We start from the raw sequence: 22,596 nt of genomic DNA on the forward strand, positions 1-22,596 counted from the left end.
CCCAACCAAAGGCCACTGGGGCTGGGGATTATGGGAGTTGAAGTCCAATAACATCTGGGGGCCCAAGGTTGAGAATCCCTGCTCTAGGCTACGGGCTTTGGCTTCCCAGTTGGTGTGCGACTACAACTTCTGCCAAGCGAGGCCTGCTCAACTTCAGGGCCCCCCCAGCTGTTTTTGGACTACAACTCCCATAATCCCCAGCTGCAGTGGCCAACAGCCAGGGATTATGATAGTTGTAGGCCAACATCTGCAGAAGGGCTGGAGTGGAACAGCCCTGTGCTAAGCTGTCCCTCCAGCCATCTTGTGGGATTGGCCAGGCTCTTGGCCAGCAGAGGGCACCTCTCTGAAAGCCACTGAAGCTGGTGATGACACGGGTTCTAGTCCCACAGCAGCTAGGGACCCAAGGTTGGGAACCCCTTGGCCTGGGCAATGGAGCTGCACTTCTCCGACCCACCAACCTCTCTGCCCATTCCTGGCATAGGCTCCATTGTAAGGGGCAAAGGGGACATCACCAGCACCCCTGGGTGGGGTGTGCACTTCACAATTCACCCACTGCAGGGAGAAATGCAATGTTTTGCCAAGAAGCCCGAGAGAGAGAGAGAGAGCATTTTTGCCACCAGGGCTACCTTGAGGATAGGTTGGAGAGCGCCCTGTTGAGCACTTCTGGTGTATCATCCACCGGAGCGGCTGGGGCAACATCGGACTTGCATTCGCTGTCTGACGCTGTTTCGCCATCCAGCTTGTTTTCCACCTCCGACTCCTGCATGCAAAGAGAGGCAAGGATTTACTGCAATCCATTTATGCCAGGGTCCCAGGACATGAAACATGTAGCCCTGTATAATTAAGGCCAATAAGACTGCTTTTTGTAAACGTCAGGGAGGAGACAGACACACACACCCCTACCTTTAAAAGTTTCCATTGTAAGCTTTGCAGCTTACAAAGTTAAAGAACACAACAATCCCATCGGACTCATAAATAGAGAGTGCCAAAGGATATACAGGACAAGGCTGAAAAGCAGACGGCCCAAAGATTGGCTTCTTCCGCAGAATTTACTCTACTGCCTCCTTGAGTTGGTCTCAAGTCCCTTTATCCCAGGGGCACTGTTCCCTCTAAGAGGGATTCCCAGATGCTGCCGACTACAACTCCCAGAATCCCTAGCCGCAGTGGCTATTGCTTGGGGATTATGGGAGTTGTAGTCAATAACATCTGGGAATCCCTCTTGGAGGGAACACTACCCAGGGGTAAATGTTGGCTTTCCAGCTGCTTGGCTTTCCGGCTGCTGCCAAGCAACAACTCCCATCACCCCCAGGCACAATGTATTGCCTACCCCGCACTTTGCACTCTTTGCCCCCCACCCCAAACAGTGTCTTGGGGCCTGAACAATCAGCCATTGAGTGTTTGGTCAAGCTTGCTTCTAGTGTGCAGAGTGCGGCTGAAAACAGAGCTGACACTTTGAAAGGGCATTCAAAAAAATGCTCTCCCAGATGGTGAAGACACAGCATTTCTGCTTTCCTAACCCCGTTATGAAATGGAGAGCCAGCCTCCTTCTCCCACCGCGTTCTCCACACACTATCCCTTCTGCAGCGCAGTTTCTCCAGCACGGATTTCTTGAATCAGGTGCAGGTTGTTAACTCTACAAGGGCAGGAGTGTGCTTAATATAGTAATGGTGGTGGGGGGCGGGGGGGGAGAGAAGATGAGCGGAAAAGAAAGTGCCAATTACCCGGCCCTATCCTGACGTAACCATCCCTCTTCAAATCACTGGTTTACGCAGCTGATCAGAAAGGCAAGCTAGCTGCTTTGTGATGTGATGTGATGTGCTCTGGTCCAGCAGAGAGGTTTCTATGGTAACCACCTCTCACTCTCTTGCTTACATGGCCCCTGGCAATCCTATACCAGTGGGGTGAACATGAAACATTGCAACCCAACCCTACACAAAAACAAACACAAACACAAACACCCCTCTCTCTCTCCCCCGTCTAGTCGGGTTAATCACAAACCCCACCAACTAGCAATCCTGAAAATGTAAACAAGGCAGAGCGTTTACAAGTTAAGTTGAAATTACACACACACACACACACACACACACACACACACACACTTTTACCAGTATCCAACTGGAAGAAACATCATTATCTAATCTTTTGAAATTGATGGTTTTGAAAATGGGTTTGGTGGCAATCACAAGTAATGGCGGCTAGTGAGCGAAGCCTACATTTGTGGGTCTCTATGTGTGCCGTAAAACCCAAAGGTGTACATCTGAAAGCAAGACGCATGAATGCAACCAGCACACATGTCCAAACAAGTGCTCCGATTCTGGCTGTTGCTGGCGTCAGGAGTATACACTCTATGACAAATCGAGTTTGCAGATTTATAACTTGTGAAACGGCCCCTTTACGCCTCGTTATCATGTCAGCCTCCAGGAATGAGATGTAAGACTCAAACAATATCTGAATGGAAAACATTTATGCTGCTGCTAGAAGAAGATACAAACGTGTGTGTGTGTGTGTGTGTGTCATGTATTTAGCTTGCCTACTGATTTTGACAAGTGCTCCAGTTTATTTTATTTATCTATCATATTTATATACTGCCTGATGTGTGTATATATATCTAAGTAGTGTACACAATTTAAAACACAATATCAAACAGAGTAAACACAATTAAAACAGTTTGACAGAATAAAAGCTAACAATTTCATGGGAATAAAAACAATTAAACAATTGAAAATTAATTTCAGTTCAAAGCCTGAGAAAATCAGGTGTGTCTTGAGGGTCTTCCTAAAAGCAACCAGAGATGGAGATGCTCTTATTTTGACAGGGAGCATATTCCAAAGCCCCGGGGCAGCCACCAAGAAGGCCTAGTTCTAAGCCACCACCAAACAGCTGTGGCAGCAATTCAATATTCATTATCTTTATCATGCAGTCTGTCAGATATCACAGTTGCATTTAGGTAGAGGAAGTTTACCCAAATCAGGAACATCCTTACCTAACTGATGGCGGGGCCTTCACCATTGCTTGACAAATCTTGTATGCAATGGCACAAAATCTAGCAACACAAAAAGTAATAAATACAGTCTTATCTGAAAGAAGACAGGTTACATAAAAATCCATTGGTCTTCCCTGAAGATTCTCTAAAAGAGGTAAAATCAGTTTGCGAGCTGGCAGCAACTATAACCTGACCTCTCCAGATGTTCTTAATAGGCAACAGAGAAGGCACGTACCCTGGACCCAAGCCATTGAGGGCTTCATAGGTAATAACCAGCACTTTGTATTTCACCCGGAAACTTATCGGCATCCAGCACAGTTCTTTTAAAACCAGTGTTATGTGGTCCCTTCATGCTGTCCCAGAGACCAATCTGGCTGCCGTATTCTGTACCAATTGTAGTTTTCAGACTACATACTAAGGTAGCCCCACGTAAAGTGCATTACAGTAGTCAAGCCTGGAGGTTACCAGTATACAGGCCCAAGTACAACTTGGGCTCTGGGTATTTAAGAGAATGTCTTTTTCACTATGAACCATGCCACCCATTGAGATCATCAGGAGAGGTTTGTCTGCAGTTGCCACCGGCTCGTCTGGTGGCTACTCAGGGAAGGGCCTTCTCCGTTACTGCCCCGAAGCTTTGGAATGTGCTCCCTACTGAAATAAGAGTCTCTTCATCTCTTAAAACGTTTAAAGAGGCAGTCAAGACACATTTGTTCACCCAGGCTTTCAATTAGATACTATTTTAATTGTGTTTTTAATAGTTTTAACATTTTAAATTTTAAATTGTTGTAATGTTTTAACCTTTTCATTTGTTGTTTTTATTGTTTTGTTGTAAACCACACAGAGACTTGCATTTTGGGCAGTATACAAATGTGTTAAAGATAGATAGATAGATAGATAGATAGATAGATAGATAGATAGATAGATAGAGCACCACTGTTTTAAGTTCATTTATCTCCAGAAATGGGTGTAGCTGACATATCAGCCAAAGCAGCTAAAAAGCGCTCCTGACCACTGCCTCTACCTGAGAAACCAGAGAAGGTTTTGGATCCAGGAGCACTCCCAAGATCTTTCAGGGGAGTGTGTAACCCCATCCAGAACAGGCAGATCTAAACCATCTCTTGGGTCCCAACCCCCTACAATCAATACCTATTTCTTATTTGGATTCAACTTCAGTTTGTTATCCCTCATCCAGCCCATTACTGCCTCCAGGTAGGCATTTAGGGAAGATATGCCATTTCCTGGTGAGGTTGTGGAGAAGTAGATTTGGGTGTCATCAGCATATTGATAACACCCTGTACCAAACCTTCTGATGATCTCTACCAGCGGTTTCATGTAGATGTTAAAGAGCATTGGAGACTGTATGGAGCCTTGTGGAACTCCATAAAGAATAAAGTATGGACCTCCTTGTGGAACGCTCTGCTTTGCAGAGCAGCAGTCTCCAAGTGACACCATCTGGAATCTATCAGAGAGGTAGAAATAGAACCACAGAGAGGTAGGAATGGAACCACTGTAAAACAGTTCCACCCAATCCCACCTCCCTCAGGTGACCCAGAATGATGCCATGTTCAAAGGTATCGAAAACTGCTGAGAGATCCAAAATGATCAGCAGGGTTACACTGTCTCTGTCGACAGCCAATTGGAGATCATCTATCAGGCCAACCAAGGCAGTCTCAACCCCATAGCCCACTCAAAAGCCAGTCTGAAATGGGTCTAGATCAGTGTTCCCTCTAACAGGGATTCCCAGATGTTGTTGACTACAACTCCCATAATCCCCAGCCATGGAAGACTGGAAATGAGTCTGTAATTAGCTAACACTGAGGGATCCGATGCAGGTTTCTTCAAATAAGGTCTAATAATAGCCTCCTTAAGACAATGAGTCATCCTGCACTCTCTCAAAGAAGCATTTATAATATTTACCAGACCAGAAGAAATAAGCCAAGTTGGGCAAGGGTCAAGAGAACAGGATGTAGCACGCACAGTCCGAAGCAGTTTGTCCACTTCCTCAGGAATCACAAACTGAAAGTGATCCAATATAATCCCATAAGAGGAGTTGCTGGACACTTCCACAGTATACTCTGTAGTAACTGTGGAATCCAGTTTACCCTGAATAAGAGAGACTTTATCTGCAAAAAAATCATTGAAGAGGTCTCCGTGAGTGAATGATGGTTCCAAGCAGTCTTCCCTAACAGGGATTCCCAGATGTTGTTGACTACAACTCTCAGAATCCCCAGCTGCAATGGCTTTTGCTTGGAGATTATGGGATTGTAGTCAACAACATATGGGAATCCCTGTTAGACGGAACACTGGTTCCAGTTCAAATTCAATGGGGAGGGGGCACATACTAGCCCCCACACAGCCCTAGACAACTACGCTGGATGTGAATTTGCAAAAGCAATACCGGCAGAAAAGAACTGCTTCTTTTCTGCCTGCACTGCCAGAGCATAGATCTTCAAATATACTCTGTGTTGTGATCTTTCAGATTCAAACCCCATCTTCCTCTACTTGCACTCTGGTCTACCTCACTGCTTCATCTCCCGTAGTTCTTCCGAATACCACGGGGCTGACTTTGAAGCAGGTCGGAGAGAACGCTTAGGAACGATTGTGTCTACTGCTCTAATGAGTTCATTATTCCATGTCTGCACCAGAGCATCAACAGAATCACTAGCAGAGCCAGCTCTCAACCCTTCCAAGGCTTCTTGGAATCCTATTGAATCCAATAACCTTCTCAGGCGGACCAACCTAATAGGTCCTTCACCCCTGCAGAGGTGGGCTGTGGTTGCAAGTCTTACCTTAACCAGTTGATGGTCCGTCCATGACATTGGGGAGAGGACACCCCGATTGTCCCCACCCATGGATCGGAGCAAAAGACCAAATTGAATGCGTGACCAGCATCATGTGTTGGTTGGGATAGGCCCATAGCCACCAGTTGGGATAGGCCCACAGTCAGCATGGCCGCTATGAGCTCCTAAGCCACTCCTGACAACCTAGTTCCGAAATCAACACTGAAGTCCCCCACCATCAACAGCCTGGGCAACTCCAACACCAACTCCACTTTAAGGTCCATCAGCTCAGTTAGGGACTCTGATCAGCACACCATCAGAAGTGCCAGTCTATCCTTGTTCCCTAGACTTAGGTACATGCATTCAATATATGCCGATTCTCTAACTGGGATCCTGGTAAGGAAGATGGTATTCCTATCGACCACAGCCATCCTACCGGTGTTCCCTCTAATTTTTTTCATCTGTGCACGGAACAAGTTTTGTTCTGGGCAGCAGTATCCAGGCAGTGTGTGCACACGTGCATTCAGAATGGGGCCATCCTGCTTCAGCCTGACCAGGATCTAAAATTAACTGAGCAGACATAAAAAAAAACTTGTGGGCACACGCACATCTTAGAAGGAACACTGCACCCCACCTCCCCACCCACATCTTCTCACCTGCTCCACCACAGAGTAACCCACCGAGAGAAGCTGGGACCAAACTGGACCACTAGAAAGTTTGATAAAACTGGAACCTCCAAAGAGTCAGCTCAGTTTTAACCTGATTAGGCCAAACTGTTGCTTGCTTGCTTGTTTGTTTGTATATATATATCCCGCTCTTCCTCCAAGGAGCCCAGAGCGGTGTACTACATATTTGAGTTTCTCCTCACAACAACCCTGTGAAGTAGGCTAGGCTTTTCCAAATCACAAGAAGCTCAAATGTTCCCCTCGAACGAAGAAAACAAGCACACGCCAGGATGCCAGCCCCACCACCAGCTGTGCTTTCTTTCAACTTCTCTGAGCAACTCAGATCATCGTATAACAGACGGAATCGTTCTCCTTCACAAGATACGAAGCTACTATGATCCTTCCAACCAGGGCTCCACATTTTCGCTTGTCACAAAGAGCAGGGATGGCCAGTATGTGTACTCTCAGAGGCTATTCCATTCTCCAGACAGCAATTCAGGAGCATATTACAATCAGCTACATCTAGCAAGAAGGACCAGCTCTCTACATCGATTAAAATCTGCTCAAGTCTGTAGAGGGAAGGGTAGGCAACACTTCTTTGGGGAAGAAAAGGGGTGCAAATTTGAGGTCTGGCTGAGGCTGACCACCCAACCAACGGCTGCTGTGTTAATCTCCAAGAAGACACACAATAGATTAAAACAAGCTCTTCTTGGGAAAAATCTTAATCTAGTTTCTATTGTGGGGGGAAACAAGTACAGTCATGTGAAGCAGAGGGGGAGAGAACCACAACCTTGTCAGGCAAAAAGTGATAAAGCAAACGACATGCTGCTAAGACACAACAGGGTGAGCCAAGGGTTTTTGAGGTTTGTTTGTTTTAACATTTATATCCCGCTCTTCCGCCAAGGAGCCCAGAGCAGAGTACAAAGTTATGTTTCTCCTCACAACAACCCTGTGAGGTAGGATAGGCTGAGAGATATATGACTGGCCCAGAGTCAATCCTGTGCATTTCATGTCTGAATGGGGATTTGAACTCACGTCTCCCCGGTCCTGGTCCAACACACTAACCACTACACCACAACTATCTTAGCATCCTATATCTCGTGAACACATCAGCCTAATAGCCACGATGCAATTCTATACACCTGCATAGGCCACCCCTGGACAAGGGAAAGAAGCCCATGTGCCACTGCCGCAAGACCACACCCTAACCTGCCACCATCTTCACAGCAGCAGGACCCTAATTCTCGCCAGGGTAGTCAGCAGTCCTTCCACACAGAATGCTAGTATGCCAGGAAGACAGGTAGGCCGCACTAACCGCCTCCACCTCGGGCTCCAACCACTTCCTCCAGCACTTTCACAAGCCCTAGACTCAAGGCTATGTGTACATATTTAAGGGAAATTCCAGGATAGCCCACAAAAACAACTCCTCCTACAGAAGGAATTCTTCCCCTCCCCACTGGGCTATGGCCCCATCCCTTAAGGGGCACATTTTTGAGGCCATTTCAATTCAGACATAAAAGATATTTTAAATATACTATTTCTTAACAGCACTTGGGCACTCTCATAATTGCTTGCATATCTCAAAAAGACATTTACATTGAAGTTTTAGTAATAAATTTGTTTAGACGTAAACATCCAGTTGATCAACTGTTTAGAATGCCAATGATTATTCAACTATATATATTCTTTAGCAGAGACGTGGAGGGGAACATTTGCTGGAAAATTTCATTGTACTTAATTTTTCCATTGAAAGTTTTCCATTTCTACTTGGAAAACATTTTGACACATAGCGAAGGAAATTCAATATGGTGGAGGTGTTTTTTTATTTTTGTTTTTACAGTTTAAATAAGTACTCCAAATCAGATAATCTATCTATGGCATCAGGAAAATTTGTATAGTATTTTTTAAATGCAATTGTTATGCAGATATCAGGGGAGATTGCATGTGAAAAACTTCTGGAAAAGCCACATCTCTGTTCTTTAGCTGATAACCCTACATAGAAGCTTTCACTTTGTATCCAGACAATTTTAAACAAGTAATATTTCAGAATAAAGGTAGCTTTCAGCCACACACAAACACACAAACAGGGTGGGAAGCTAACTCAAGAAAAAGGTAAGCCAAGTCACAGAGGGCTTTATCTTATCAGAGGTATGTATAACAATCTGAAAGCCAGCATCATAGACCTTTGACAACCATTACCTAACTCAGGACACGTTGGAAACTTCGCTTATGGCCAATGTGGAGAGAACATAACGAAATGTCACCATGGACCATTATTTACAAACTAGGCTGTTCCTCTTTTCTAGTCCCAGACAAACAATGACAGCTGGTTAGGTGTTTCCTCGGGGCAGATGAGACGGCGGTGATCCAAGGATATGACAACTAGTATTTCACACCCACAATAAGCCACATGTTACGCAAGTGCTTTGCAGAATGCAGGTACGCATCCAGGTCTTCCACACTACTCTCTCCCCTTTGTTGAGTATTTTCAGGCACACAGGGAAAAACACAGTTCGGTGCAGTTTCTCTACATCACATGCAACAAGTGTCTTTTCATTGTGTACAGAAACTCATTGTATTTTTAGATCACACAGGATTAAGAGAGAGAGGCTGGCTTTATTTTAACATACATGCGCATATGCACCCAGGAGAGATCAGCAGCATGAACACCACCCTAAAAGGAAGTGTTTCTTAGAGCACAGAGTTGATGGCAAATGCAATTCTGATCACAAAAGCTAAGCAGGAAAACGCTGAACATGCAGGCTGGGGAGATGAATTTGCACACAATGTCAGAAAGAGATAAACATGCTGGGGAAATTATCTGCTACCAACCCTTTGGGTGGCAGCAAAATAATTAACACGCACAGTACTTTTAAGGAGCAAACTGTTTTTCAGTAACTCTTTAGAGAAATAAAAACAACTAGCTGGGCCGGGCCCAGAGCATCTGCGCCTCTTGTGCGCCCCCCTCCCCCCCCCTCTCAGTCTTATTATTTATCTATCTATCTATCAATCAAATTTGTACACCGCCCCAAAATTTTGTCTCTGGGCGGTTAACAATAGCATGAAACAAGTTAAAACATATACAAAAACTTAAAACAATTTAACAATTTTAAAAACAACCACAGATTAAAGCCTAAAAAATTAAAAAGCTGAAAAAGCTTGGGTGAAGAGGTGGGTTTTCAAATGATTTTTAAAATTGTCAGAGATGGGGAAGATCATATTTCAGTAGGGAGCGCATTCCACAGTGTCGGGGCAGCAACTGAGAAGGCCCGTCCCTGTGTGACCACCAGCCGAGCTGGCGGCAACTGGAGACAGACCTCCCCAGATGACCTCAATGGGTGGTGGGATATATATACAGCTCATTACCCTAACCCCTGCTAACTTGGCAAAGAGGAACCTTTTAACATGGTGATTCTCTTTATTTAGCAGCAGGAGGAGAGTAACTGGCCCTATCCACCCCCAGCACTGAACCTTCAGTGACGGTTGCTGGTGTCTGTCTTATGTTTCTTTTAGACTGTGAGCCCTTTGGGGACAGGGAGCCATCTTATTTTTATTTATTATTTCTCTGTGTATACCGCCCTGAGCCATTTTTTGAAGGGCTGTATACTTTCTCCTTCTTTATTCAACTTATATGCTGAATATATACTGAGAGAAGCTGGATTGGAAGAAGATGAGCATCGTTTTAAAGTTGGAGGAGAAAACATCAATAACTTGCGCTACGTTGATGACACCACTGATAGCTGAGAATGCGGATGACCTGCAAGCTCTAGTAATGGAAGTCAAGGAGCACAGTGGGAAAAAAGGGACTACAATTAAATGTAAAGAAGACTAAACTAATGACAACGCATGCAGCAACTAGCCTCAGTGAGGACAATGAAGACACTGAAGTGGTGGATAGCTTCTGCCTTTTAGGATTGACCATCAACAGTAAAGAATCCAGCAGTCAAGAAATATGCCGCAGACTAGCACTTGGTAGGGTTGTAATGAAGGCCTTGGCAAGGATATTTAGATGCCATGACGTGTCTATACATACAAAGATGAGAATCGTTCAGACAATGGTTTTTCCTGTGACACTATGAATGCAAAACCTGGACTTCGAAGAAGCAAGATGGAAAAAGTATTGACACTTTTGAACTTTGGTGCTGGAGAAGACTTTTGAGGAGACCATGGACAGCCAGGAAAACAAACCAATGGATCACAGAAAAGATCAGTCCAGAATTTTCACTCAAGGCACAAATGACCAGGCTCAAACTATCATACTTCGGACACATTATGGGAAGACTCAGCAACCTTGAGAAGTCCATAATGATGGGGAAAGTTGAAGGAAAGAGAAGAAGAGGACGACCAGCAGCAAGGTGGATGGACTCGATCACGACAGCCATGAAGGCACCACTGAGAGACCTTCAAGGCCAAGCTGAAGACAGATCTTCAACTTCAAGGCCAACCGCTTTTGTCCCCTAAATCAGACTACCCCTAACTGTATTTGCAAAGTGAAGCTACATTCTTCTCCAGCTGCCTTTGAACGACCAAGCCAAGCTCTCTTAATCTTTGCTGGGAAAGACAAGCTCTCTGCTCTTGCAATTACTGGAGCAGCCTTTCTTGGTTCCAGGCTAGTCTGAAGGCACCGTCAGTGGGATGCAAGGTCCTAGAGAGGCTTTTCCATCAGCAACACTTCCGCCCTCTCCCAGCCAGAAGTACCTGTGGCATGTCTGGCTGTTGCATGGGAGCAGCAGCTGGAGAGAGGTGGGCCACTGAAAGGCTTTGGGCGCATCCAATGGGGAGACAGAGGGAGAACCCAACACACACCACTCTTTCAGGGCTAAGTACATTGCACAACTTCACCATCATACAAGAACATAAATCGAGCACGGGAGAGGAAAGCCATTATGGCTGGGGATAATGTGAGTTGTAATCCAACATCAACAGAATCATCTGAAACGTCTTTAAAAGTTCCCAAATCCTTGAGGATAAGGCGTAGCAACATAGGAAGCTGCCTTATACCGAGTCAGACCACCACTGGTCCACCTACCCTGTTTCCCCAAAAGTAAGACCTACCCCGAAAGTAAGAAGGAAGCTTGCAGCTTCCTTCTCCAAGGCTGCAAGCAGGAGTGTCGCTCAGTCCTACCTTGGAGATGCTAGGGAGGGAACTGGGAGCCTTCTGCATGCAGATGCTTTTCCCGTGGCACCCACCCCCAGCCACAATTATTGTGGCTGGGGATGGTGGGAGTTGTAGTTCAAAAACAGCTGGAGGGCCAAGTTTCCCCACCCCTGCCCTAAAAGGAATATCTTGCAGTGCTCACCAGTAGTCTCCCATTTAAATGTAAACCCTGGCAGACCCTGCTTAGCAAAGGGGACAATCCATGCTTGCTACCACAAGAACAGCTCTCCTCCCTTAAGACAACTTCAAAGTGCATGGGCCATGCCTGGTGAAATCCCAGAAGCGTTGTGGGGAGGGCATGAAACAGGACTGCCGAAGTCAGCAAGACAAGGCTTCACAGCCGCATATCTGGCAGAGGCCAAACCCAACACAGAGTCAGATAATAGTGACTAGTAAGCCCTCGACTGTGGTGAGTGAGCATCCTCTCTGCACAAGCAAGCAGGAAAGCTTTTGTAGGATCAAAGAGGTGGCCCATTTCTTTTTCCCTTTCAGGCTTGCGAGGTGCTGGAAATGTTCACACAAGTCTGCATGGGCAAGCAAGCAAGTGGAAAACATTGAGGCCTAGTAACATCTGAGGGATTTATAAAGCTAAATGTGTGAAATCTGTTTCCCTTTCAGCTTTCCACGGGGTATTTGGGTTTCCTTTTTGCACAGAATTTCCACTCACTTATCTTGTTCCTACCTCCAGGCACTAGTGCAAGCATCAAGGCCCGGGGAAGCCCCCAAACACCACCAAATGCAAGATAGCTTCCATCAGGGCAAATATTAATTCAGCTACAACCTGGGACAGACCCTATAAGAATTATGGTGCAAGTTAAACTATAATGTTCAGAGGCTTGAACAACCCTTCAAAGAGCGGTGGCGATTTAATCCTTTTGAGGTGAGGGGGAGCAGCAGGAAGGCAATCCCCAGTTCCTCTCCAATGTGCCACTTGCCTCAGCCCCGCTCTAAAAGATTCAGTACCCACATCCGTCCGAAGCCACAAATGTTGACATGCATGTCCACTATACAGGCATTCGTTTTCAGGAGCAGTGATCCTCGTTTCATGCTAAAACCCAGCTAATTTTAGTCGGCCGCAAAGCAGATTAGAACAGCAGAACCATAGTAAGCCAATTTCCGCGCAAAACATGATGGTTAAATCCTGCACAAGACCAGGGTGACAGCCCTACACGTGGACAAGGCTTAGGCCAGCACTGTTTCTTTGGCCAAGAAGCTCACCCTTCATTATTAAGCCCACTCCCACAAAAAGATCAACATTTTGCTTGATATGTAAAGGTTCTCTATCTACTTTGGCCCTGCTTTACAAAGCAAATAAATCTGGTGTTAAAAGGTGAGACTGAGACATGAAACAAAAGAAAGAACTATCAGTTATTCTTTTAATACTGTAATTGTCAGTCCATGTTCTGGAAAACACGTTCAGGGTTAAGCGCTCGCCTTGTGGTCGTGAGCATGAATGGTTCCCTTTGCTAAGCAGGGTCTGCCCTGGTTTGCATTTGGAGGGGTGACGACACATGAGCACTGTCTTCTGTAAGATATTCTCCTTAGGGGAAGAGGCCATAGCTCAGTGGCAGAGCATCTGCTTTGTGCTCAAAAGATCCCAGGTTCAGTCCCTGGCAGCATCTCCAGGTAGGGCTGCGAGAGGCTCCTGCCTGGAACCTTGGAGAGCTGCTACCAGTCAGTGTAGGCAAGGTTGAGCTCGATGACCAAGGGCAGGACTCAGTAGAAGGCAGCTGCTTATGTGCCAGTCTTGAATAATAAAATTGTATTTTAGGGGATGGGGCCACAGCTCAGTGGCAGAGTCCCTGCTTAATCTGCAAAAGCTCAGTCCCTGGCAGCTTCTCCAGGTAGGGCTGGGAAAGCCCCCTGCCCACCCCCACCAAATCAGCCAGTCAGCAGCAACAATTCTGAGCTAGATTCGGGCTGTTTCGGTAGAAAGCAGATCCCTAAATTCGGCAAGGTTATTACTTGGCTTCTGCACTGTTTGTTTTGAGTTATTTTCGGGGAAGCAAAGCCTCAGGAAAGCCAGATCTTTCCTAATGAGAGGGCAGAAGCGCCCGTGTGTGACTCCGGCTTAATTCACAGAGGTCCCTGTGGGAAAAGCTGGCTGCAGAGAGCCAGAGACATTAAATGCTTGCTCTCCTCCCCTCCCTTCCAAAAGAAAGAAAGAGCAAGAGTGGCGGGGATGTGGGGTGGGATGCTTCCCCACTTCAGACAAAAACAGGCTGCAGCGAGGAGCAACGGAAGAAGCACCCCTTCCCAGTGAAGTCACGCTCAGCACCAGCTACCTTCTCCATCGGCCCCCAAAGGGCTTCTGCGAAGCAATCTTTTACATGCCACAAGAAGGCCACCTCTTCTTGCCTCCTCTTTAGAGGAGAGCTGGTCTGGTGGTAGCAAGCATGACTTGTCCCCATAGCTAAGCAGGGTCCACTCTGGTTGCATTTGAATGGGAGACGATGTGTGAGCACCGGAAGATATTCCCCTTCGGGGATGGATATTCCCCTCTGGGAGGAGCAGAAGGTTCCAAGTCCCCTCCCTGGCAGCCTCTCCCGATAGGGCTGAGAGACTCCTGCCTGCAACCTTGGAGAAGCCACTGCCAGTCTGGGTAGACAATACTAGATGGGCCAAGGGTCTGACTCAGCATATGGCAGCTTCCTATGTTCCTAAGCCCAGCGGATAGTGTGGGAGGCACCTTTCCCCTCTTTTTGTTAACAGAAATGCTGTGACAATGATGAGTTCAAATCAGCAAACGTTGAGTCATCATTTAACTTTGCGCAAGTTGCCAGGCGTTAAAGCTAGTCTGCAGTTCCCAAAAGATGTCACTGCTTAATTGCCAGACCGTGCCATTCGCCCAGCAGTATGGCTGCAAACACACGCACATCCCAAGGAATGAGCCTCCTTGAACTTACTGGGATCAACTTCCATGTAAACATGCCCAGGAGGACCGAGCGATAACAGGCACTCTGCATCCATCTTCTCCCTTTTCCTGGTGGGTCTCAGCACCAGGATTTTGTTTCTTTACTACGCTTATCTCTCGCTCTTCCTCCAAGGAGCCCAGAGAGGTGTACATCATTATGTTTATCCCTACAACAACCCTGTGAGGGAAGTTAGGCTGGTGAGGAGTGAACAGTGACTGGCCCAGAGTCATCCTGTGGGTTTCATGGCCGAACAGGGATTTGAACCCGGGTCTCCCCAGTCCTAGTCCAACCCTCTAACCACAACACCAATGTATACAGCCAGCTGCCCAAGACTTCGCAACCTTTGCCTGCACTGCCACTTCAGCGGCCCTCTCCCACGTCTGAAGCCTTGTAAGAATCAAGTGGTAAAGCCTTCCTGGACTATACCACTTCAGCTGGAGGGATACTAGAAACACAGAGAGCGGCCTTATACCAAGGAGTTAGTCCTTGGTCCCTTTCGTCTCGTCTTGTCTACTCCAACTGGTCGCAGGTCTTCAGGGTCTCAGGTGGAGACACATCTTTCCCACAGCCTGTTAGTGATCAGAGGTCACTCTCCGAACAGAACAGAGGAGACCCACCATGGCTCTCAGGTGTGCAGCCCCTTGGGGACAGGAAGTGGCCTTATACAGAGACCGAACCTCGGTCCATCTCACTCAGTATTGTCTACTACACTGACTGGCAGCAGCTCTCCAAGGTTTCAGGCAGGAATCACCTCTACCTGGAGATGCTGCCAGGGACTGAACATAGGATCTTCTGAGTGCAAAGCAGATGTTCTGCCACTGAGCCACAGCCCCATCCCCTCAGGGGTTTAGCTTACCGCAGACTGTGCTGGCATGTAGATGCCCATCCAAATGCAAACCAGGGCAGGCCCTGCTTAGCAGAGGGGACCATTCACACTGGCTTCTGCAAGACCGGCTCTCCTCCCCAAGAGCGGAGCGTGAGCTTCGCTGCCTCTTCCTCCTGGGCCGGCAATGAGCACTTCGGAAGCAAGTTATGCAAAAGGCACGCTTGGCCGTGGTTTTGTACCGTTCCGCCTCTCAGGGTTTGAACCTGGCCATCTCTATGCAGCTCACTACCCTAACCCCTGCTAAATGAGCAAAGAGACGCCTTTTAAAGCGGTGATTCTCATATATTTAGCAGGGGTAGAGCAACTGGCCCTACCCAACCCCAGCACAGCATCCCTCCGGTGGCTGTTGCTAGTGTCTACCTTAGGTTGTTTTTTTTTAAAACTGTGAACCCTTTGGGGACAGAGGACCATCTTATTTATGTATTATTTATTTTTCTATGTTAACCACTTTGAGAATTTTGTTGAAGAGCAGTATATAAATATTCATCATCGGAGTAGGAGTACATAGGCACAGAGGAAGCTGCCATATACTGAGTCAGACCATTGGTCTATCTAGCTCAGTACTGTCTACACAGACTGGCAGCGGCTTCTCCAAAGTTGCAGGCAGGAATCTCTCTCAGCCCGATCTTGGAGATGCTGCCAGGGAGGGAACTTGGAACCTCCTAGATGCTCTTCCCAGAGCAGCTCCATCCCCTGAGGGGAATATCCTACAGTGCTCACACGTCTAGTCTCCCATTCAGATGCAACCAGGGCAGACCCTGCTTAGCTAAGAGGACAAGTCATGCTTGCTACCACAAGACCAGCATTTCCCTTCTGCGAATGCAGCAGAGACTCCCTTTGTGGCTTTCCTGCCCCAGCTCCTCCCCTGGGAACAAGGCACGCTCCTGGCTCTGTTTCCAGCCTCTTGTGGGTTGTGCAGTCTACTGCGCTGATGCCAGCCCCGTGGGGACTGGCTCCTTCCATGCCTAGCCTACTTGGGGCCAGTGCGCCCTCGAACAGGGATTCCCAGATGCTGTTGACTACAACTCCCAGAATCCCCAAGCAAAAGCCATTGCAGCTGGGGATTCTGGGAGTTGTAGTCAACAACATCTGGGAATCCCTGTTAGAGGGAACACTGCCAGGGCTAAATTGCTAGGTGCCATGGCTCCCTGGCGCCTGAGGTTTGGCAAGCCCTGATTTATATAGTGCTATAGAGCATTCAAAGCACTTTATCCCCATTAGCTTGTTATTCTTACCATTATCCTAAAAGGTTATTATTCTTCCCATTCTGTAGATGGGGTGTGGTTGGGGGGGAGGCTGAATTAGAGAGGATAATGGCACAGCTAAGGCCACCTTAGCCACTTCATGGCGCAGCGGGGGAAATGACCTGACCACCAAGCCAGAGGTTGCTGGTCTGAATCCCCGCTGGTATGTTTTCCAAAAACCCCTATGTTGGGCAGCAGCAATATAGGAAGGTGCTGAAAGGCATCATCTCATACTGTGCGGGAGATGGCAATGGCCAACCCCTCCTGTATTCTACCAAAGACAGCCACAGGGCTCTGTGGGCACCAGGAGTTGGCAACAACACAATGGCACACTTTCTCTTTACGGCCACCTTATGATTTATAACAGCAGCAAGATTCAAAGAAGGGCCTCCCCATGCACCGGCCAGCCTCTTTGCCACGGCTTTCAAGCTTCCGGTTCGTCCCCAAGTACAGGCCCTGCACCCAGGCAGACCCATCAGCCAAGACATGACGACAAGATGTGGACTACAACCCCATTTTGCACACCCTTCTCACACTACGCCCATCTCTGCAAGCTTGGGACCTTGCACACTTTGCCTGGGCGGGTGTTGCTGGGCTGTCAAGCGCCTTGCAGTGGAGCAGGGCAAGAGGGGGCACATCCAGCCTCCTTGGAGAAGGCATCCCCAGCAAAGAGCATCTCCATCAGCCTGGGCAGGAGCAGGCACAGACAAGGCAGGCTACTGGATTTGACAGGGTTTACTCTCAAGCAAGCACGAACAGACTCAGAGCCTGCGAGGGAGATTCTGGCACCTCATAGAGAACGAACAGAACGTGGGTGGGATTTAATGGAACCTTTTTTTCCCCAAGGGAGATTTTCAAAAAGCATTTAAGGGGAAGGCAAATGAGAACTGCAAAGCCAGCCCATGTTGAGCAAGCACACGTGGATGGCCACAAACCTCCCGGACAACAAGATTTCCCAATGCCCTGTTGAATTTCTCCTCCCAAGTAGCAAGCCTTGTGATCTTAAGGCTTTGAAACACGGCGTTACCAACCAGAGGCTCTTAGCTGTTACTGGACTACAACTCCCATTGTCCCCAACTACAACTGCAGCTGGAGTGATGGGAGTTGTAGTCCAACAACAGTTGAAGAGCCTCAGACTAGCCACCTCGCCCTGGACAGAAGCGAGGACGCTTCATGTCCTTATTGCTGCTGCTAGCCCCCATGAACAGCCGCACCTCGAAAGCCTTAAAGGCACAAACATAAGGTCACAGTCTCTCTCTTCCTTTTTAAGCCAGAGACAGGTCTCCTTCGGGGTCCTTCCGCCAGCTGGCTCAGCGAGGACTTGAGCGTCCGACAGATGCCACAGAGCTCCCACAACAACGCGCCTGTTGACGCCACAGCCCGCCCAATTCTGCTGGAAAGACACTGAAGGCCGAGCATCCGTTGCAAGCAGACGCAGTCGTGCCGGGGGCGGGGGATCGGGCCGGGGAGGTGGAGAAGCAAGCTCCGGGACATTCTCGCTGCAAAACAAGCACCTCGCTCCGCAGGCGGCGGCGGCAACAACAACAACAGCAAGGCCCGCGCTCCCCATCCTCGGCGCTGCGCGCACACACATCCCGCGCAAAGCGCGCCCCAACATCCTGTGCAAACATCCTTTTCCACCATTGCAAGCGGACCCTCCTCCTCCTCTCATCTTATGTGATTTTTTCGCACCACCGGCTTTACCTTCTCCTCGGAGTCCAGCTGCCCGTCGGCATCCCGGCCGGCAAGCCTCTGCCTCAGCTCGCTCATGCTGGGTCCCCCACAGGCGTCACTGCTACTGCTACTGCTGCTGCTCCTGTGCCGGGCGCGCCTTCCGCTCTTGCACACCGCGCAGCGACTCAGCACAGCAGCAGCACCAGCCGCGCGCGCCGCTGAGCCAGAGCGCCGGGCCCGGGAATCAAGGCGGGGCCAAGGGCACCAGGCCAATCAGAGGCGGGAGCCCGGGAGTGGGCGGAGCCGCCGGGTCCCTTCCTCCGGCTCGCCGCCTTCCCCAAGCGCCGCCCCGCGGGCCTTCTGCGCAGTGGGTACCCGGATGTGGGTGACCCCCTTGCTGCTGGCGCGGAGGGGCGGGCGCGCAGGCAGCAGTCCGTGGGGCTCCCAAGGGTCGCCAGCCAGTCCTCCTGGCCTGCTGCTGCCCTCTCCAGGCATTGGCCTCCCCGTGGCCAAGCGACTGGCTTGGTGGAGTGCAAACTATACAGGACCAGCATCCCCACTAACAGGGATTCCCAGATGTCGTGGACTGCAACTCTCACCAGCCCCAGCTGCCATGGCCTCTGGCTGGATGGGGATGATGGGAGTTGTAGTCAACGACATTTGGGAATCCCTGTTAGAGGGAACGGTGGACAGGACAAAGAATCGCTCCAGGGCGGAGCAGCTGCTGGTGCCCCGAGAGTTGCCGGTTCTGCTGGCGCCTTCAGGATTCCGTGCCCTAGCTTTTGCAAGAGAGGTCGAGCCCTTCCCGTCTCCAGCAGCCTTGCATTCAATCTCAGCAGGTCATAAGAAGGCTGTTGCTGGGCCAGAGACCCACCCCAGGACTGTCCCAGTCCAGCACTTCTCACAGTGGCTTGCCAGATGCCTCGCGGGGAGGAAGCCCACAACCAAGAGACAAAGGCAGGCAGGCAGGCGCCCTCTCTCCTGCTGCAACTGGTGCTCTCTCTCTGCAGCTGGTACTTGGAGGCCTCCTGCCGCTAACGTGATGGATAAAGCTGGTGGAAGACTGAAGGCAATGGAATGTTATCAAGGCCCTTGGCATTTAGAGTCCATCCAGATCCTGGTTCTCTGTCCTGATTACATGTGGGTTAACCACAGTGGTTTGACCAGGATTTCCTGGGAATTCTCTCAACCAGCTCCATCGCGGCCTATCTCGGGAGAAGATAATAATCTGGACAATAAGAAGACAATCTCTGGATGCTCAGTGTCCCTTGGGTCTAGGGGGCATGGCTCGGATGTCCTCCTCCTCCTCATAAGAAGAGCCCTGCTGGATCAGGCCCAAGGCCCATCTAGTCCAGGCATCAGGGTGACCCATGATGTGCCTCATATTTAACGAACATGCAGAGAGAGGTCTGCAGCCACCAGAATAAAGACACTGGATGCTGCTCCCCCCACCCCACATTGAGGCTCAGAGGAGATGGTTGGTGGGAGCCAGAGTGGGAACCTATACCGATGGCAGATGCAGCTCTGTAGCCCTCCATTCATTCCCACTCCACTGATCTCTGTCCAGCTGCCCAAGACCTGCTCACTCACCTGGTGCTGTGGTCTGGTTTCTGGCCTGACTTCCCATTGGCCTGCTGGGCTCATGGACTCTGCCCTGCTGTGACTCCTACCGGTTCTGCTTTGAGAAGAACAGTCTCATCCTTGGTGCTTGGCTTCATGGGTCTTGAGGAGCCCAGCCAGCATTCGTGAAGTGACCTCCAAGCCCCACACTCAGAAGGGATCTGTCCGTGAACCAGCTCAAGAGATGCTTTCCATCCTGACCAGATGTCAGTAGGTACTGTGGAGGCAGGAGGGTTTCGCACCCCACCTATAACAAAGAAATACAACTGAATGGCAAAGTAACAGCAAGGAAAATCGCTCCATGACGGTCAGTCTCATTATTATTATTATTATTATTATTATTATTATTATTAATTCAATTTCTATACCGCCCTTCCAAAAATGGCTCAGGGCGGTTTACAAAGAGAAATAAAACAAATAAGATGGCTCCCTGTCCCCAAAGGGCTCACAATCTAAAAAGAAACAGAAGATAGACCCCAGCAACAGTCACTGGAAGTACTGTGCTGGGGGTGGATAGGGCCAGTTACTCTCCCCCTGCTAAATAAAGAGAATCACCACGGTAAAAGGTGCCTCTTTGCCCAGTTAGCAGGGGTCTTTTCTTGCTTTTAGTTCTGCTGCTCCTACAATCAGAATTGGATTTTCCAAGGAAGAACACCCAGAGGCGTAACTAGGGAAAACGGCGCCCAGGGCAAATGCTGAAATTGCGCCCCCGCCCCGCCCCCAAGCACCCAGAGCCTTTGGATGGATAGGGTGGTAGTATTTTCTAGTAATAAAATAGTAGTAGTATAAAATAAAATAATAGTAATAATAATGTAATAAAAATAATAATAAATACCACAAATGTGTGTCCTCCGAGGCGAGGGGATGGCTGTGGGCGGCGGGGGAGCAAGCGGAGTCCGGACTCGTCCCCATAGCGGCAGCCACCACCAGAGCAACGCCGAGGTCTGCCGTGTGGCCCGGCGTTGCTAACCAATTGAGATGGGGCAGGAGCAGGGATGAGCAAGCAGCAAGCAAGGTCATTGACTTGCCGCGGTGGATGTAACACAGACGCCGAAGCCTGCCGTTCGGCCCGGCGCCGCCCACAGCCATCCCTCGCCTCGGAGGAGTCGGAGGACACACAGCAGCAGGCAGAGGGACAAAAAACTTTAGGCGCCCGCGGCAGATGTAACACAGAGCCTGATGCCGAGGCCTGCCGTTCGGCCCGGCGTCGCTTCTGAACTGCAAGGCGCGCCTGCGCAGTTTCAAGCTTTGGCGCGCCTTGCAGTTCAGAAGCAACGCCGGGCCGAACGGCAGGCCTCGGCATCAGGCTCTGTGTTACATCTGCCGCGGCAAGTCAAGGACCCCGCGGCGCCCAGCAGCCAGCCGGAGCCAGGCAATTGGGGGCGCCGGGACTGTTCATGGGGGAGGGGGCGCCACGCGCTCCTTTGCGCAAAGGGCAGACTGCTGCTGCGCTGGCGCTGCCATTAAATATTTTTTTAAAAAAATAATAATTTTTAATGGCACTTTTTGGCGCCCCCTACCAAGTGGCGCCCAGGGCACGTGCCCTGCCTGCCCTACCATTAGTTACGCCCCTGAGAACACCCACTGTTGATGTGGGCTAGTACCAGAAAGGAAGCCAAGACACTTAGCTATGAGCACACCGTTACTTGCTTATATTGGTCCATTCCTTAATAGTAGTTTAGGGAGAGTGAGCGTGTGTTGCTTGCTAGCGATTGTTTGCCAAGAACTGGCACACACATACACCCCTGCCCCAAGCCAGAGTCAGACCCTTCCTCCTGTGTAGATCCACTGCTAGGCTCCAGCTCTGTGACCAAACCATTGCCACCACCGTAGAGGCAAGAGAGCAAAGTCTGCAGGGCAACAGCAAACACACCAGCATCCAGGTTTCTGTCTGGAGGACATCTGCTAGGTCTCTTCTCTTCTGCCTTGCCCTGGTGAGAGACCTGGTCCCTTAGGACTTCTCTTCCCAACCCTTGTCACTTAGAACAAAATGCTAGGATCCCAACACTTACAGCTCTTGGGAAGAGCCACCATCTGGTCAGAAATGAACCCAAGGCACTTCCAAACATACCCGGCCTTTCCCAAGAGGTTCTGCTGCAAATTTCCTGTGAATGGGAGTCTACATGTGAGCACTGTAATAAATTCCCCTTGGGGATGGGGCCGCCCTGGGAAGAGCATGTCCCAAGTTCCCTCCCTGGCTGAAAGAGACTCCTGCTTGCAACTTTGGAGAAGCTGCTGCCAGTCTGGGTAGACAATACTGAGCTAGAGGGAGCAAGGGTCTGACAGCATATGGGCAGCTTCCTATGTTCCTTTGGCTTCTGAAGCTCGGTTGACACTCGCACAGGAGAGCTTTTCTATGCTCCATGTGGAACTCGCAGCTTGCTACTCAAAAGTGCATTCAAATGCCAAATATTATCACCCAGCGACTCTAGGCAGCTCACAGAGCAACTGTTGCAAGAAAGCCACCGAGGAAGGAGGCAACCCTTCACCCTGGGTGAAGGTCCTGGCCTCTAAACCCTGCTAACTTGCCAAAGAAGCACCTTTCACATGGTGATTTTCTTTATTTAGCAAGGGGAGAGTAACTGGCCCTATCCACCCGCAGCACAGCATCCCTCCAGTGACGGTTGCTGGTGTCTATCTTGTGTTTCTTTTTAGATTGTGAGCCCTTTGA

The 22,596-nt window shown here is 49.2% G+C and overlaps 1 protein-coding gene across 3 annotated transcripts in view; it reads right to left on the reverse strand.

The window, feature by feature from the left end:
• The window catches only part of CDS2 (CDP-diacylglycerol synthase 2), a 47,124-nt gene that overhangs the window by 23,913 nt on the left and 615 nt on the right, over nucleotides 1–22,596 (reverse strand). For 2 of the 3 annotated variants that reach the window (XM_053269210.1, XM_053269209.1), the window contains exons 2-3: nucleotides 19,896–20,172; nucleotides 627–760 (exon numbers count right to left, since the gene is read on the reverse strand). In XM_053269210.1, coding sequence (XP_053125185.1) covers nucleotides 627–760; nucleotides 19,896–19,949 — 188 coding nt within the window. In that variant the 5' untranslated portion in view covers nucleotides 19,950–20,172. Of the gene's footprint in view, nucleotides 1–626; nucleotides 761–18,335; nucleotides 18,520–19,895; nucleotides 20,173–22,596 lie in introns of those variants that run through there. The other variant, XM_053269207.1, reaches the window with a different exon arrangement.

Source organism: Hemicordylus capensis, chromosome 8, assembly GCF_027244095.1.
Source record: "Hemicordylus capensis ecotype Gifberg chromosome 8, rHemCap1.1.pri, whole genome shotgun sequence".
Lineage (NCBI taxonomy): Eukaryota > Metazoa > Chordata > Lepidosauria > Squamata > Cordylidae > Hemicordylus > Hemicordylus capensis.